Source organism: Triplophysa dalaica, chromosome 20 (assembly GCF_015846415.1).
Source record: "Triplophysa dalaica isolate WHDGS20190420 chromosome 20, ASM1584641v1, whole genome shotgun sequence".
Classification (NCBI taxonomy): Eukaryota; Metazoa; Chordata; class Actinopteri; order Cypriniformes; family Nemacheilidae; genus Triplophysa; species Triplophysa dalaica.
Window position 1 is genome coordinate 1,213,061 of NC_079561.1, and position 12,054 is coordinate 1,225,114.

At 40.0% G+C, this 12,054-nt stretch overlaps 1 protein-coding gene across 2 annotated transcripts in view; it reads right to left on the reverse strand.

Moving 5' to 3' along the window:
• Positions 1-12,054, reverse strand: part of plxna1a (plexin A1a) — a 180,537-nt gene that overhangs the window by 61,751 nt on the left and 106,732 nt on the right. For both annotated transcript variants that reach the window (XM_056732783.1, XM_056732782.1), the window contains exon 9: positions 6,372-6,486. In XM_056732783.1, coding sequence (XP_056588761.1) covers positions 6,372-6,486 — 115 coding nt within the window. The remainder of the gene's footprint in view (positions 1-6,371; positions 6,487-12,054) is intronic.

A 12,054-nucleotide genomic window follows, 5' to 3' on the forward strand; every position in this document is an offset into this window, starting at 1 on the left:
GCCCAAACTGCTCTTCAATAGATTGATAGATTAAAGATAGATTAGATTAAATTTAGAACAAAATGAATTTATGTAAAACAAAGTATCATAATAACTAAAATAATAGTAAGGGACAAAAAAATCAGACACAATTGATAAGTAAAACACTTCAAACATAAAACAAAACGCAAATCTACAATATGGTTTACATGAAAAAGCTAGTTTTATTATATATAATAAAGTACAACTATACTATGATGTCATCATTGTACCACGGTATTTTTTGTGTCAAGTGTACAACCTCGACATGTGTTCATGTAACTCACTTGCTACAGTAGTCCATTGCTCAAATGAAATGAAAGTCATGGGTTTGATTCTCCAAAAGAGACACCGAATAAAATGTGACCTTTAATGCAATGAAAGTAAATGCACACCTTGTCAGAGCCTCCTTAAAGAATGAAGAATGATGTGTCAGTCATAAAAAGTGAGAAACCTTGATGAATGGATGCACATCTAACCAACAGCAGTCAAGACAGGCTTGAGCGCACCGACAGCACCCTCAGGATACTGATGCGCTCCTATAAAGCCAGACTGCAGGATTACGTCAACGGCTTCTTCGCCACTCTACGGTGGTACAGTTCGAGTAAAAGCCAAGTGTGATGAGCGCACTTCCTTAGGGAGAGAGATATGATCTCATTCAAGATTTGCCACCCCCACAGAACCTATTATCTGCCCTTCAGACTTCTAGTTGAAGAAAAAACTTGCCTTTTTGCGGCAAGATCCAAGCTCTTAAAATGGCCTCTCATCTTTATTAAAGCAAAACTGGGTTGCTGATTCCTAGCAGATGTTCTGTGGTTTTCACCGTTCTCCTGATTTTGCACCTACTGTCTACACTTTTCTCTCGGTCATCCTCTGAAGTACACAGATAAATGTGTGTTTTTAACAGAAGAATTGCACAGCTCTGCTCGGCTACTTATACGGGACGACGTTTGAATGAGCGGCTAAATAACTTGCCAAGCCTGTTATTATTTTTAATCAATTTATATCAACATCTTGTGGGCGGCATCACTGAAACCCTTCACGTCCTGGTCTACCCTACTGATTTTTTATTACTTATTTGGCACGACTCATCGGGGCAGCAGATGAGGAACAGATGAGATGCTTTCTAATTAGGCAGTCTGAAGCTTGTTGACTAGTGAGGGCCAAACGGTGAGGGGGGAACAACTACCCGCTCTGAGAGGTGTCGAATGAAAGGGACTTTGAAGTCTAAGAGCTTTTGAGTGTCCACCCACACAGGTCTTAAAAATAGAGCGGTACTCCAAAGTTATAGAGACGTGGGGCAAAGCGAAGAAATCTGAAAATATGCTATTAAAATTAATATTCCTTTAGCGTTATTTACTTTTCACTTTATTTGAGTTTTTAAAGGGATAGTTTTCGCCAAATGAACATTCTTTCATAATATACTAACCCTTGTGTCATTTCAAACCTACATGACTTTCTTTCTTCTGCAGAACACAAAACAAGATATGTTGAAGAATGTCAGTAACCAAACAACACTGAACACCATTGACCTCCAATATGGACACACGTTTCTCAAAATATCTTCTTTTGTAAAGGTCACATTCAGGTTTTGAACGACATAAAGGTGAATAGATTATTTTTGGGTCGACTTTGCCTTTAACATACTGATAAACGTCAATTTGAACAAAGCATCTTACATTTGCATACAAGTACAAATTAAACGGTTTGTTATGCTTGAAAAATTCTTAAAGATCAACTAAAAAGTATATGACATACAAAGTCAAATAAGGCAACCCAGTGAGAAGACCTGGATCCAGTTAAAACAGCATAAGGAAGCCGCCACTGGTCCGGTCTCCTTGGGTACCACCCAAGACTGCAAGCGCTCACACCATCATCTTGACTTCTGAATGTAAAATTCATCTTTGGTCTCCATTAGGCAGCCAGACGCCGAGGCATCTGGAAATGAAGATTTAATACACTTTGAATAATTAAAGCCACAGATCAGTGGCAGCGTCAGATCGCTCTGAGAGGCCCAGTGCCAGAGCGAGCGAGAACCACGGGTGCTTTGAGGCCCACTCGCAACACAGCGGGACGGACCCGCAACAACAACCAAGGTGAGGGTGCATGGCAGGGTCCCAATTCTGCTAATTGCTTTTATGATTATTGATTAATTACGATGGGCCGTCACTTCTGGGGTCCTCAGAGGACAAGGCGTTGGACGGGAGACGGCGGAATGTGACATTAAGGCTCTCAAGGAACTGAAACGGCGAGGGGTGAGATGGGAGTGTTTGGCACGGATGCTGGAATGCTGATCCAGGGACAACGCTCATCGGAGCTCTATTCTCGGCTGTTTGTAAAGCGGCCCGATCACCAGATAGGCGGGGAGGAGAGAATTTCCGGTGTATTCGCACGGCTTGGGCAAAGTTTTGAGACAGAGTGAGCGAAAGAGAGAAAGAAACGGAAGGAGAGCAAGGGATGAAGAAACACCTGACAGAATCCAGAGTAAATTCAAGTTGGATGAGGGTCAGAGACGAGAAGTAGATGGAAAGAAAATGAACATAATTCTCTGTGATTCTAAAATTAGGCACAGAAGCTTTTTTATACAAAGTAAATATATCAAGATTTTGGTTCCAAAAAGAGATAACTTGTTCAAAAATGATGTCTTTTTATTGTGCATTCCAATTAATATCAATCAAACTGCAGTTGGTTTGTTTTGATTTAAGCCATTATAACTCAACAAATATAACTAACATGATGAAACACAATAAAAACATGATAACATAATAATAATAATAAAAAAAAGAGATATCTCATTTTGGAACCAAACTCTTCATATCTATATACTGTATATATGTATAAAAACATAATAGAAATATAGAACAAATAATAGAAAAAATATGTTTATGTGTATATATAAATAATAATAAAAAGTATAAAAAATTATAATAATAATATATGCAAAATGTATAAATATAAATGTATGTATGTTTAATTATTGTCTAAAATTAATATGAATTATGATGTAATTATATGGCTTAATTTGAAGTGTTGTATTTAAATATATATACATACATACATACACATATATACAGTATACTGTATATTAAATATAAATAGACAATTATAATATATGGCTGTGTTTTATGCTATATCATTGTATAGATTATTTATCACATTATGGTTGTTGCAATGTAAAAAGAATCACTATATGAAAAACTTTGACATTATGATAATTTTTTCTTCCTTCACTGACATTTTGACCACTCAAAGATATTATTAATCATCTAAAAAGGAAATTGCGAAGACAAAACTGTAGACATGAAATGCAAAAGCGTTCTCATTTTGAAATGCTCCTCAAAGCGAAGAGGAAAAGAGTATAAACACGACGCTGTCCTGATAATAAAATCTTCTGATGAACTGAGCAGTTTCCAGATTTGGCAACGGTGTATTATTTGCTGCTGATTATATTTGAGGCAGAGAAACCCGGAGAATAAACAAAAAGACAAAAGAACTACTTCTGTTTTGTGTCTGTGTGTAGGCTTTCTTTGAATTATGTTCCCGCTGACAACTTTATTAGCGCGTTACACATTCCCCGAAACACTTTTCACTGTATGAGGATAAAATATTTGCACTGTTGAGTTATTTTATTACTTAAAAACTGTGTGTGCAGGACAGCATACAGAACAACGCTTTAATGCTAAAAGGTCATTATGAATGATGAGAGTTATAAACTGTGTCTTAACTCACCCCATATACAATACCAATCTTGAATTCACACACGCACCAGACTGAGGAGACACAATCCTTTGCTCATGGGTGATGTGTCTTTGTTTATAAGAGCAAACGTGAGGCAGAGCATCACTGAATCACGCAGCACCCGCGGGACCATCCAGAGGTTCCTCGGCGATACACCACCCCATGACTTATTTATCAAAACCCTCGTTTGTCTCATCGGAGACGCACACTAATGAGTCTCAAATGAGCGGGGGAACGCAGCCGTAACACCAGTTTCATCATCCTTTAAACAAACTACATTTATTACGCTTATGAACCGGGCGCTTGTATCTCAATGAGGTGAGTGAGATGTGAAGGAAAGACGCGATGCTGGGCTCAACCAATGGCGGGTCAACCGCTTTGAGCCAATCCCAGTGGTCTATTTCTAGACGATTGATTTTGAGCATGGGAGAATATACCAATATTAAGAAAATACAAATTTACAAAAACATAGACTTAAGCTCTTGCGTACTTCTACGTAAAAGGGACGGACTATCAATAGGACAAGATGTGACTAAATGAGCTAGCGGCCAACAGCTGGATTCCTGAATAACAGCAGAACGGATGCGTGCGCGGCACCGATTGTTTGTTTGTTTATAAGTATGTTTGTTTATTTCTCCTTGTGGATTCCTCAAGTGTGGCTTACTGAAGCAATTTTCCGCCTGGTCAGATTTAATGTGTTCCTCTGTTTATCCGCTGTCAGGCAAATGTTGATTTATATACATTTGATTTGCAAATGCGACTCATTACGCTCGGTGACTGCGTGGTTTGTCTTTCATGTAAACGCGAGGATGTCTGGGTACCTTTTAAGGTAAGCTTGTACACGACTAAACTGTAATGCAGTGAGAATGTCATTGGGAAACGAACAGTTGTCACCTTTTTTGCGATTTAGGTTGGTCGGGAAGGTTGTGGTCATGTAGTGGGGTCGAAGAGTCTCAAATTGAAGGTGATGTTTAGGAAGATGGACAGAAATGCAATATAGTATACATAACTATATCTTCAGAGGTGTATAAAGACCTCACATAATGAAGTGTTATGTTTTTATTATCTTAGAATGAGCTTTTTCTATCTACCACTAACCTACAAGACAAGAGCATCTTTTATGGCGATCGTAGGTTGATGCTGAATCTGAATCAATTATTTTAAAAAATATATATGAGAGCCAACTTGTAAATGACTCCTTATTCAGTGGAACACAAAGATATTTTGAGAAATGTGTCAGTGGTTCTGTGTTCGTACAATGGAAGTCAATTGTGTTGAATGTTGTTTGGCTAATGACGTTCTTCAAAATATCTTTTACTGTTGAACACAAAGATAGTTTGAGAAATGTGTCAGTGCTTCTGTGTTCATACAATGGTAGTCAACAGTGTTCAATGTTTTTTTGGCTACAAGCATTCTTCAAAATATCTACTTTTGTGTTCTGTGGAAGAAAGAAAGTCACGCAGGTTTGAAATGACAAGAGGGTAAATAACGAAAGAAATGTCTTTTTTGTGTGAACTATCCTATTAACTGTGTCAGGGACTATACAGTACTTTCTGGTGGAACAATGGATTTGTTTAATAAAATAAAGACACTCAAGGCTATTAAGCCTTCAGCCCTGACAATATTCCCAATGTGGCGCGTCCTCTCGTACCTTATTACTTAAATAAACCGGTTACAACCCGCCGTAACATCCTGAAGTGTTCTCATAATAAGTTCTCGGGAATAAATAAACTACTGAGACTTTTACATTAGCATTTTCTATCTGTATGTAAATCTTTGCACATCACTGTGGCTGCACAGCTCGGGTGTAAACAAAACATCAAGGTAGGATATCAATATAAATGTAAACGTCAAGTTAAGCGGTACAAGAATCGTCAAATAAAAACAAATAATGAAAACCATTTTTAAAAGTCGAATTCCCTTAAAGAGCTTCGTCTTGTCCGCGCACCACAGCTCGGGTACGAGATACGATTCGCACACGACTGGAGCGAGCCGGTATCTTCTCGACCAATTAAAATCACTCGCGAATAAAAAAAGTTTGGTAGCGAACGCCGATAAGAGTCTGCGGAAACATTTACGTATGTTACATTTAAACGTCCCGCTCCACGACAAACGGTCTGTTTAACATCTGCAGAATATGAAAAAAGCCCACCGGTCGACTTCAAGCGGTTTAAAGATACGACTGCTCCCCCGAGACCACTCCGGCAGTCAAGAATAAGCATGTGTGTGTTTGCGAGCGTGTACAGTGTGTTGTGATTACAGACGCGCGCGCAAACATACGTAACGCGGCCTCTCTCACTCTCCAGAAAAAGGGAGAGATGTGATTGATATTGGTTTTTATGCTAATGTAGCATTTGTAAATGTAGAACACGATATGATTTGCATAGTCATTCAGTCAGTGCCGTTTATAAGTGCATTAATCCAGCACGGCTCTCCTTAGAACAGCTGCTCGCACAAAGCCAGAGCACAGGAACAACAACGCTCGCAAATGGGACGTGACCGCCCGTGTGCATGTGTGACTGTCGGTGACGGGCTGTGAACATGAAAAGCAATTTTCTGTGAAATAAAAGAAGGGGTTCGTGTGCACATGTATATATTATGTGAGAAAGACTGACCTCAGACACATTGACGCGGCCCTCCTGGAAAGAACAGTCGTTGGCGTTATGGGTGCACATGTGTCGATATTTGCACCAGTGGCAGGGAAAGGAGCCATTCACACACGACAGACACCTACGGAGAGAGACGGTCAGAAAATATGCTTTTACATTATACAGTATTAAGCATCTTTATACCCATTACTCATACTTAAGGTAAAAGATGCAAACAAACATACGCTGTGTATCAAACGGCAAGCTTTGGACATAAAATCATTTGGCATGTTGAGGAGGGCTGTAATAAAACCTTTCTATGCAATTTTTCCTGAAAGAAGATAAATTAGACTGAGATTTATCTCGAGTCATATCTAGGGACGAGAATATTATATATAGTAAGGGATGAGCTCTTTCGATTTGAAGGCTAAAGCTCCTAGTTGGTAGATTCACAATGGGCTCAGAGCTGAATTAAGAGATTCAGACACTTGAAGGAGGCATGAACACCGCTAAACAGATTTTTTTTTGACTGGCTAATGTTAGAAACAGGCACTCGAGCCATATCTAGGGACCACAATATCATAGACGCTTAGGAGTTGCTGTTTTTAAACTGGGCAAAATCCCACCCAGCAACACCCTGACATAACTTGCGAAACATCCCTACAGTGCCAAACTTATAGTAACATACCAACACAACAATAAGCATCAACACTCAGAAAGTAAACTAGACAATCATTTCATAAAACGAAAGAATAGTGCTGTGAAATTGATTCATCGATTTCAAAATGAACGTTTGTGTTTATATAATATATGGGTGTGCGTTGTGTATGTGTATAAATACACAAACACACATGTAGAGTATATCTCTAAGAAATATGAGTATAATATATTTATATTAATAAGTAATGTACGTTATATTTAAATATGCATTTTTTCGTAATTAGTTTTTCAGGAAATGGGAATAGATATACTTTTTATATGAATAAATACTGTGTTGTCAACGTTGACAAGCACTTTTTAATACTTTTAAGTGGTTAGATATTAACAAAACCCAGTGACAAACATAAAGGGTGGTGTAGGGATGGGTAACATTATGATTAAATCAATACTGTTATCGATACTACTCTATATAACTTGATGCAAAAACATGTGATGTGAAAAGACGTTAAACATTTTAAAGTTCTTTATGACAGCTGAGCTTTAGAACTGCGGTTTACAAATGATTCTGAGCAAACAGAAAATGCCACGTAACAAAACGTGTTTGTTCCTTAGCATTCCATGTACGGCACTTAGCATGTGCATAGGAGCACATCGTAATGTCAACATTCAACATATTTACTTTACATCACTATGGTAATTTGGCTGGTAGACCGAATTTCTTTTTTCCTTGCTGGTTTTAGGTCTAAATATTATTTAAGTACTATTTTCAAAGCAAGTAATATTTTTTTACTTGTATGTACTAATTTTTATAATTTTAATAGCATATTTACTTCAATTTTCTAAAGTAAGTTAATATACTCCGTGGCCGAATTATTAAAAACAATGTTATAACTTTTTCTAAAATAAAGGACCTTTATTTTGACGGGTTGCCACAAAGGGGTGTTTGACGGAAGCCTCCTCGTGAAACGCAGATGCTGAAAGCTCCACAAGCGCAACTCATAAACACACAAAACAAGCAGATTACAAATATATTTATCCATTCTCTGGTATCCCAGTTATGTACCGGTCCAAATAAGTACCGGTTCTCAGGACCCATCCCTAAAGGTGGGTAATAATAAAAATGTATAATCACAAACCTTATTTTGGAATCGATTCACCACGATTAACGGATTTGACATCACCCCAAATTTTTTGTAAATACAGAATCATTATAGAACTACATGAGACACCCTCCAAAGAAACAACGTCTAGAAGTCAAACACAACACCTCACGACTCATTTACATCAAGTACACGGACGACTCGTTCGTTTAAGACTTTTAACCACCAAACTCACATCTGACACCTCAAGGTGAACAGCAGACACACCACAAAACCTGTTCTGTCAACTTTCAACACTTCACAGACTGAGACAAAGGTGTAGGCAGGCTTTGTTACCATGGTTACGCGGGAGGATTTTGCTGTATTTGGCAGCGAAGGACAAGGATGCTGATCTGCACTCTCAGAGTCTCAGAGTTGTGTCTTAAAGTCGTAACAAGTGCTGCGTGGGAGCGTCTTCTCAGGCAATTGTATAAGCTCGACAAATGTATGTTAAACATCTTACAAACCAGCATAACAGTTTGTAGATCACTGAAGGAATGAATATGGATTGGCAAAAGTGCTAAAGTAATCATAAACAACTCAATTGTGGAGCGAAAACAAACATCTTCTCGTCTAGAAAAACAAACTGAGGGAACGTGGCAAATAAAACCAGGATTATCAAATCTGATAAATGTTAACTTTTTGCAGGTCATCTAATGTTTACGTGGGTTGAAGTCAAACGACCTGAAAAGCACATTTCCAATGATTCAAAATAAACATCCAATTAAAACAAAGCATCCAAACAAACCCCTTTTCTACATCGAAGGTCTTTCAAACGGCACAGTCTCGATGTTCAAGTCTACATGAAGCGCCGCTTTAGACCGCTCACTGGGAGCTTCCCGTTACACACGTTTCCCAAAGTCTCTTCAGAATATCAAGGAAAGTCTTCCGTGGTAACAGAAAGGCGAGAATTGAGCGCTACCGTTCTCCGCCTGTCTGTGCCAAATGTTCAAAGGCTCACGCTCGAGTCCGCTGCTGGTGCGTGATAAAGCTTTCTCCTCCGCACGCTCAGACTACATCAGACACAAGAGCTGCTGAATGAACCCACCGGCTGAGTGTGAGGAGCAGAGAGAGTGACTTCCTGAAGGTAGAGGAAGAGAAAGACTGAAGAAAAAAGAGAGAGAGAGAGAGAGAGAGAGAGAGAGAGAGAGAGAGAGAAGAAAGCGAGAAACGCCAGAAGGCAACTGATGAAGATGTCCACTGTTGTTCCAGAAGTATTCTGAATGTTTTTTTTTTATTCAAAACTCTTTATTAGTGATGTGTAGGATGTAAAGCAAACAAATCAGCTTTGATAACCACACACCTTTATAATTTACGCAAATCACTTATAATTCATGTATTCAAATGTGTTATATTTTTGCCTACACAATGTTTCAACAATTGGGCTACAGGAACAACATTCAAAACCTTTGATTTAAGACGACAATGTGTTTAAAACTTGAACAAAACAGATATCTTTAATGAGGTGTCTAATTAATCTGATGAGAGAGAAAGAGAAGAGAGAGAGAGAGGGAGAGAGAGGGAGAGAAGATAGAAAATATAGATATAGATAAAATAGTAAGAGAGTGTGTGAAGTAGTATAGTGAGAGAGTGAAGAAAGGGAGGAGAGAGTCAGAGAGTGAAGAAGAGGAGGAGATGAAGGAGGAGAGAAAGGGAGAGAGAGAGATAGAGTGAGGCAAGTGAGTTTAAGAAGAGGGGGAAGATGTAGGAGAATACAGAGAGACGAGATAGAGTAGAAAGTGAAGAAGAGGAGGAGAGAGAGACGGAGATTGAGTGAGAAAGTGAAGAAAGAGGAGGAGAGAGAGAGAGAGACGGAGATAGAGTGAGAAAGTGAAGAGAGGAGGAGAGAGAGAGAGAGAGCAAGTGAAGAAGAGGAGGAGAGAAGAGACGGAGATAGAGTGAGAAAGTGAAGAAGAGGAGGAGAGAGAGAGAGAGACGGAGATAGAGTGAGAAAGTGAAGAAGAGGAGGAGAGAGAGAGAGAGAGAGAGAGAGAGAGAGAGAGAGAGAGAGAGAGAGAAAGAGAGAGTTTCAGACACACTCACACACACTGAGAACTGACATCACTCAAGCAGCATGTGCGACCTGTGCCACACACACAGGCTCTTTCATATTAAAATGCCCGAGCTTTTGTCAACCTTTCAGCCTCGCCAGCTCTTTATCGCTCAACAAAAGCCACCATCTCTCCGTCTCTTTGCCGTTTTTCCCCTGTTCATTCGGCGCGCTCCTCTCGTTAAAAATGCATCGGGCCCCTCGCATGCTCGATTAAGCGTCCCCGCCCCGTCTCATGCTAAACTCTAATATTGTTACGCCGCATGTAAGTAGCTAGCAGGGTAATTTGCCGTGCCAAGCAGGCAGCCCTTTCCAACACACACACCAATGGAGACATTACAAGAGCCCAAGTCACACATACAGATGCTCAAAACCACGTGACCGTACACAAGGAGCACCAGGTGAGCACTTCATAGCGTGCACCATAAGATGAAGTGGTCGGGATGCTAATGGGACATACGGTGACATGCTAATGTAAAGAGCCCACAGCGTGACTTTATAAACGAGAGACACTAGAACATCTGGAGTCGATCCCGTCTGGACTTCAACCCGACGTCTAAACGGAGAGGAGATGAAGAAGAAGAAGGGGTAAAGAGAGCCATGAGGGGCAGAAGAGAGAGAGAAAGACTAAAAATAACACTCATGTGTCTTCATCAAGACATGAACGCTTACAAAACCTGACATTTGAGTCATTCAAAAAACTTTGCATCAAAATGAAGCCAATATGAATTTAATGATTCTTAGATAAAAGAATATATATAATATATATATATATATATAATCTTAGATAAATGTATTGGTCACTGACGTGGGAACAGAAGCTAAATATAGAAAATAAGAGTGAGAGAGTGAACAAAAGGAGGAGAGAAGGAGAGAGTCAGAGAGTGAAGAAGAGGAGGAGACGGAGGAGGAGAGAAAGGGAGAGAGAGAGATAGAGTGAGCAAGTGAAGAAGAGGAGGAGAGAGAGAGAGAGAGAGCAAGTGAAGAAGAGGAGGAGAGAGAGTAAGAGAGTGAAGAAGAGGAGGAGGAGGAGAGAGAGAGAGAGAGAGAGCAAGTGAAGAAGAGGAGGAGAGAGAGAGAGAGAGAGAGAGAGAGAGAGAGAGAGAGAGAGAGCAAGTGAAGAAGAGGAGGAGAGAGAGAGAGGAAGAGAGAGAGAGACAGAGTGAGCAAGTGAAGAAGAGGAGGAGGAGAGAGAGAGGAGGAGAGAGACAGAGTGAGCGAGTGAAGAAGAGGAGGAGGAGAGAGAGAGGAAGAGAGAGAGAGACAGAGTGAGCAAGTGAAGAAGAGGAGGAGGAGAGAGAGAGGAGGAGAGAGAGAGACAGAGTGAGCGAGTGAAGAAGAGGAGGAGGAGAGAGAGAGGAAGAGAGAGAGAGACAGAGTGAGCAAGTGAAGAAGAGGAGGAGGAGAGAGAGAGGAGGAGAGAGAGAGACAGAGTGAGCGAGTGAAGAAGACGAGGAGATGGAGGAGGAGAGAGAGAGAGATAGAGAGAGAGAGAGAGAGAGAGAGAGTAAGAGAGTGAAGAAGAGGAGAAGGAGAGAGAGAGAGACGGAGATAAAGTGAGCGAGTGAAGAAGAGGAGGAGGAGAGAGAGTGGAAGAGAGAGACAGAGTGAGCGAGTGAAGAAAACGAGGAGATGGAGGAGGAGAAAGAGAGGTAGAGAGAGAGAGAGAGGGGATTATAAGTCATGAGCAGTAAAACTGGATAGCTGAAGTCAGGGATTCTCATATTGGTTAATGAAATGACATTAAAAGTCTGATCTCATCTCTGAGCTCATCGAAAATCTGCCAACGGGACACAAAAATAACATTCCTCCCTCACTTTGAAGCAGTAAACACACGCAGGACTGTCCCATATAAACACAC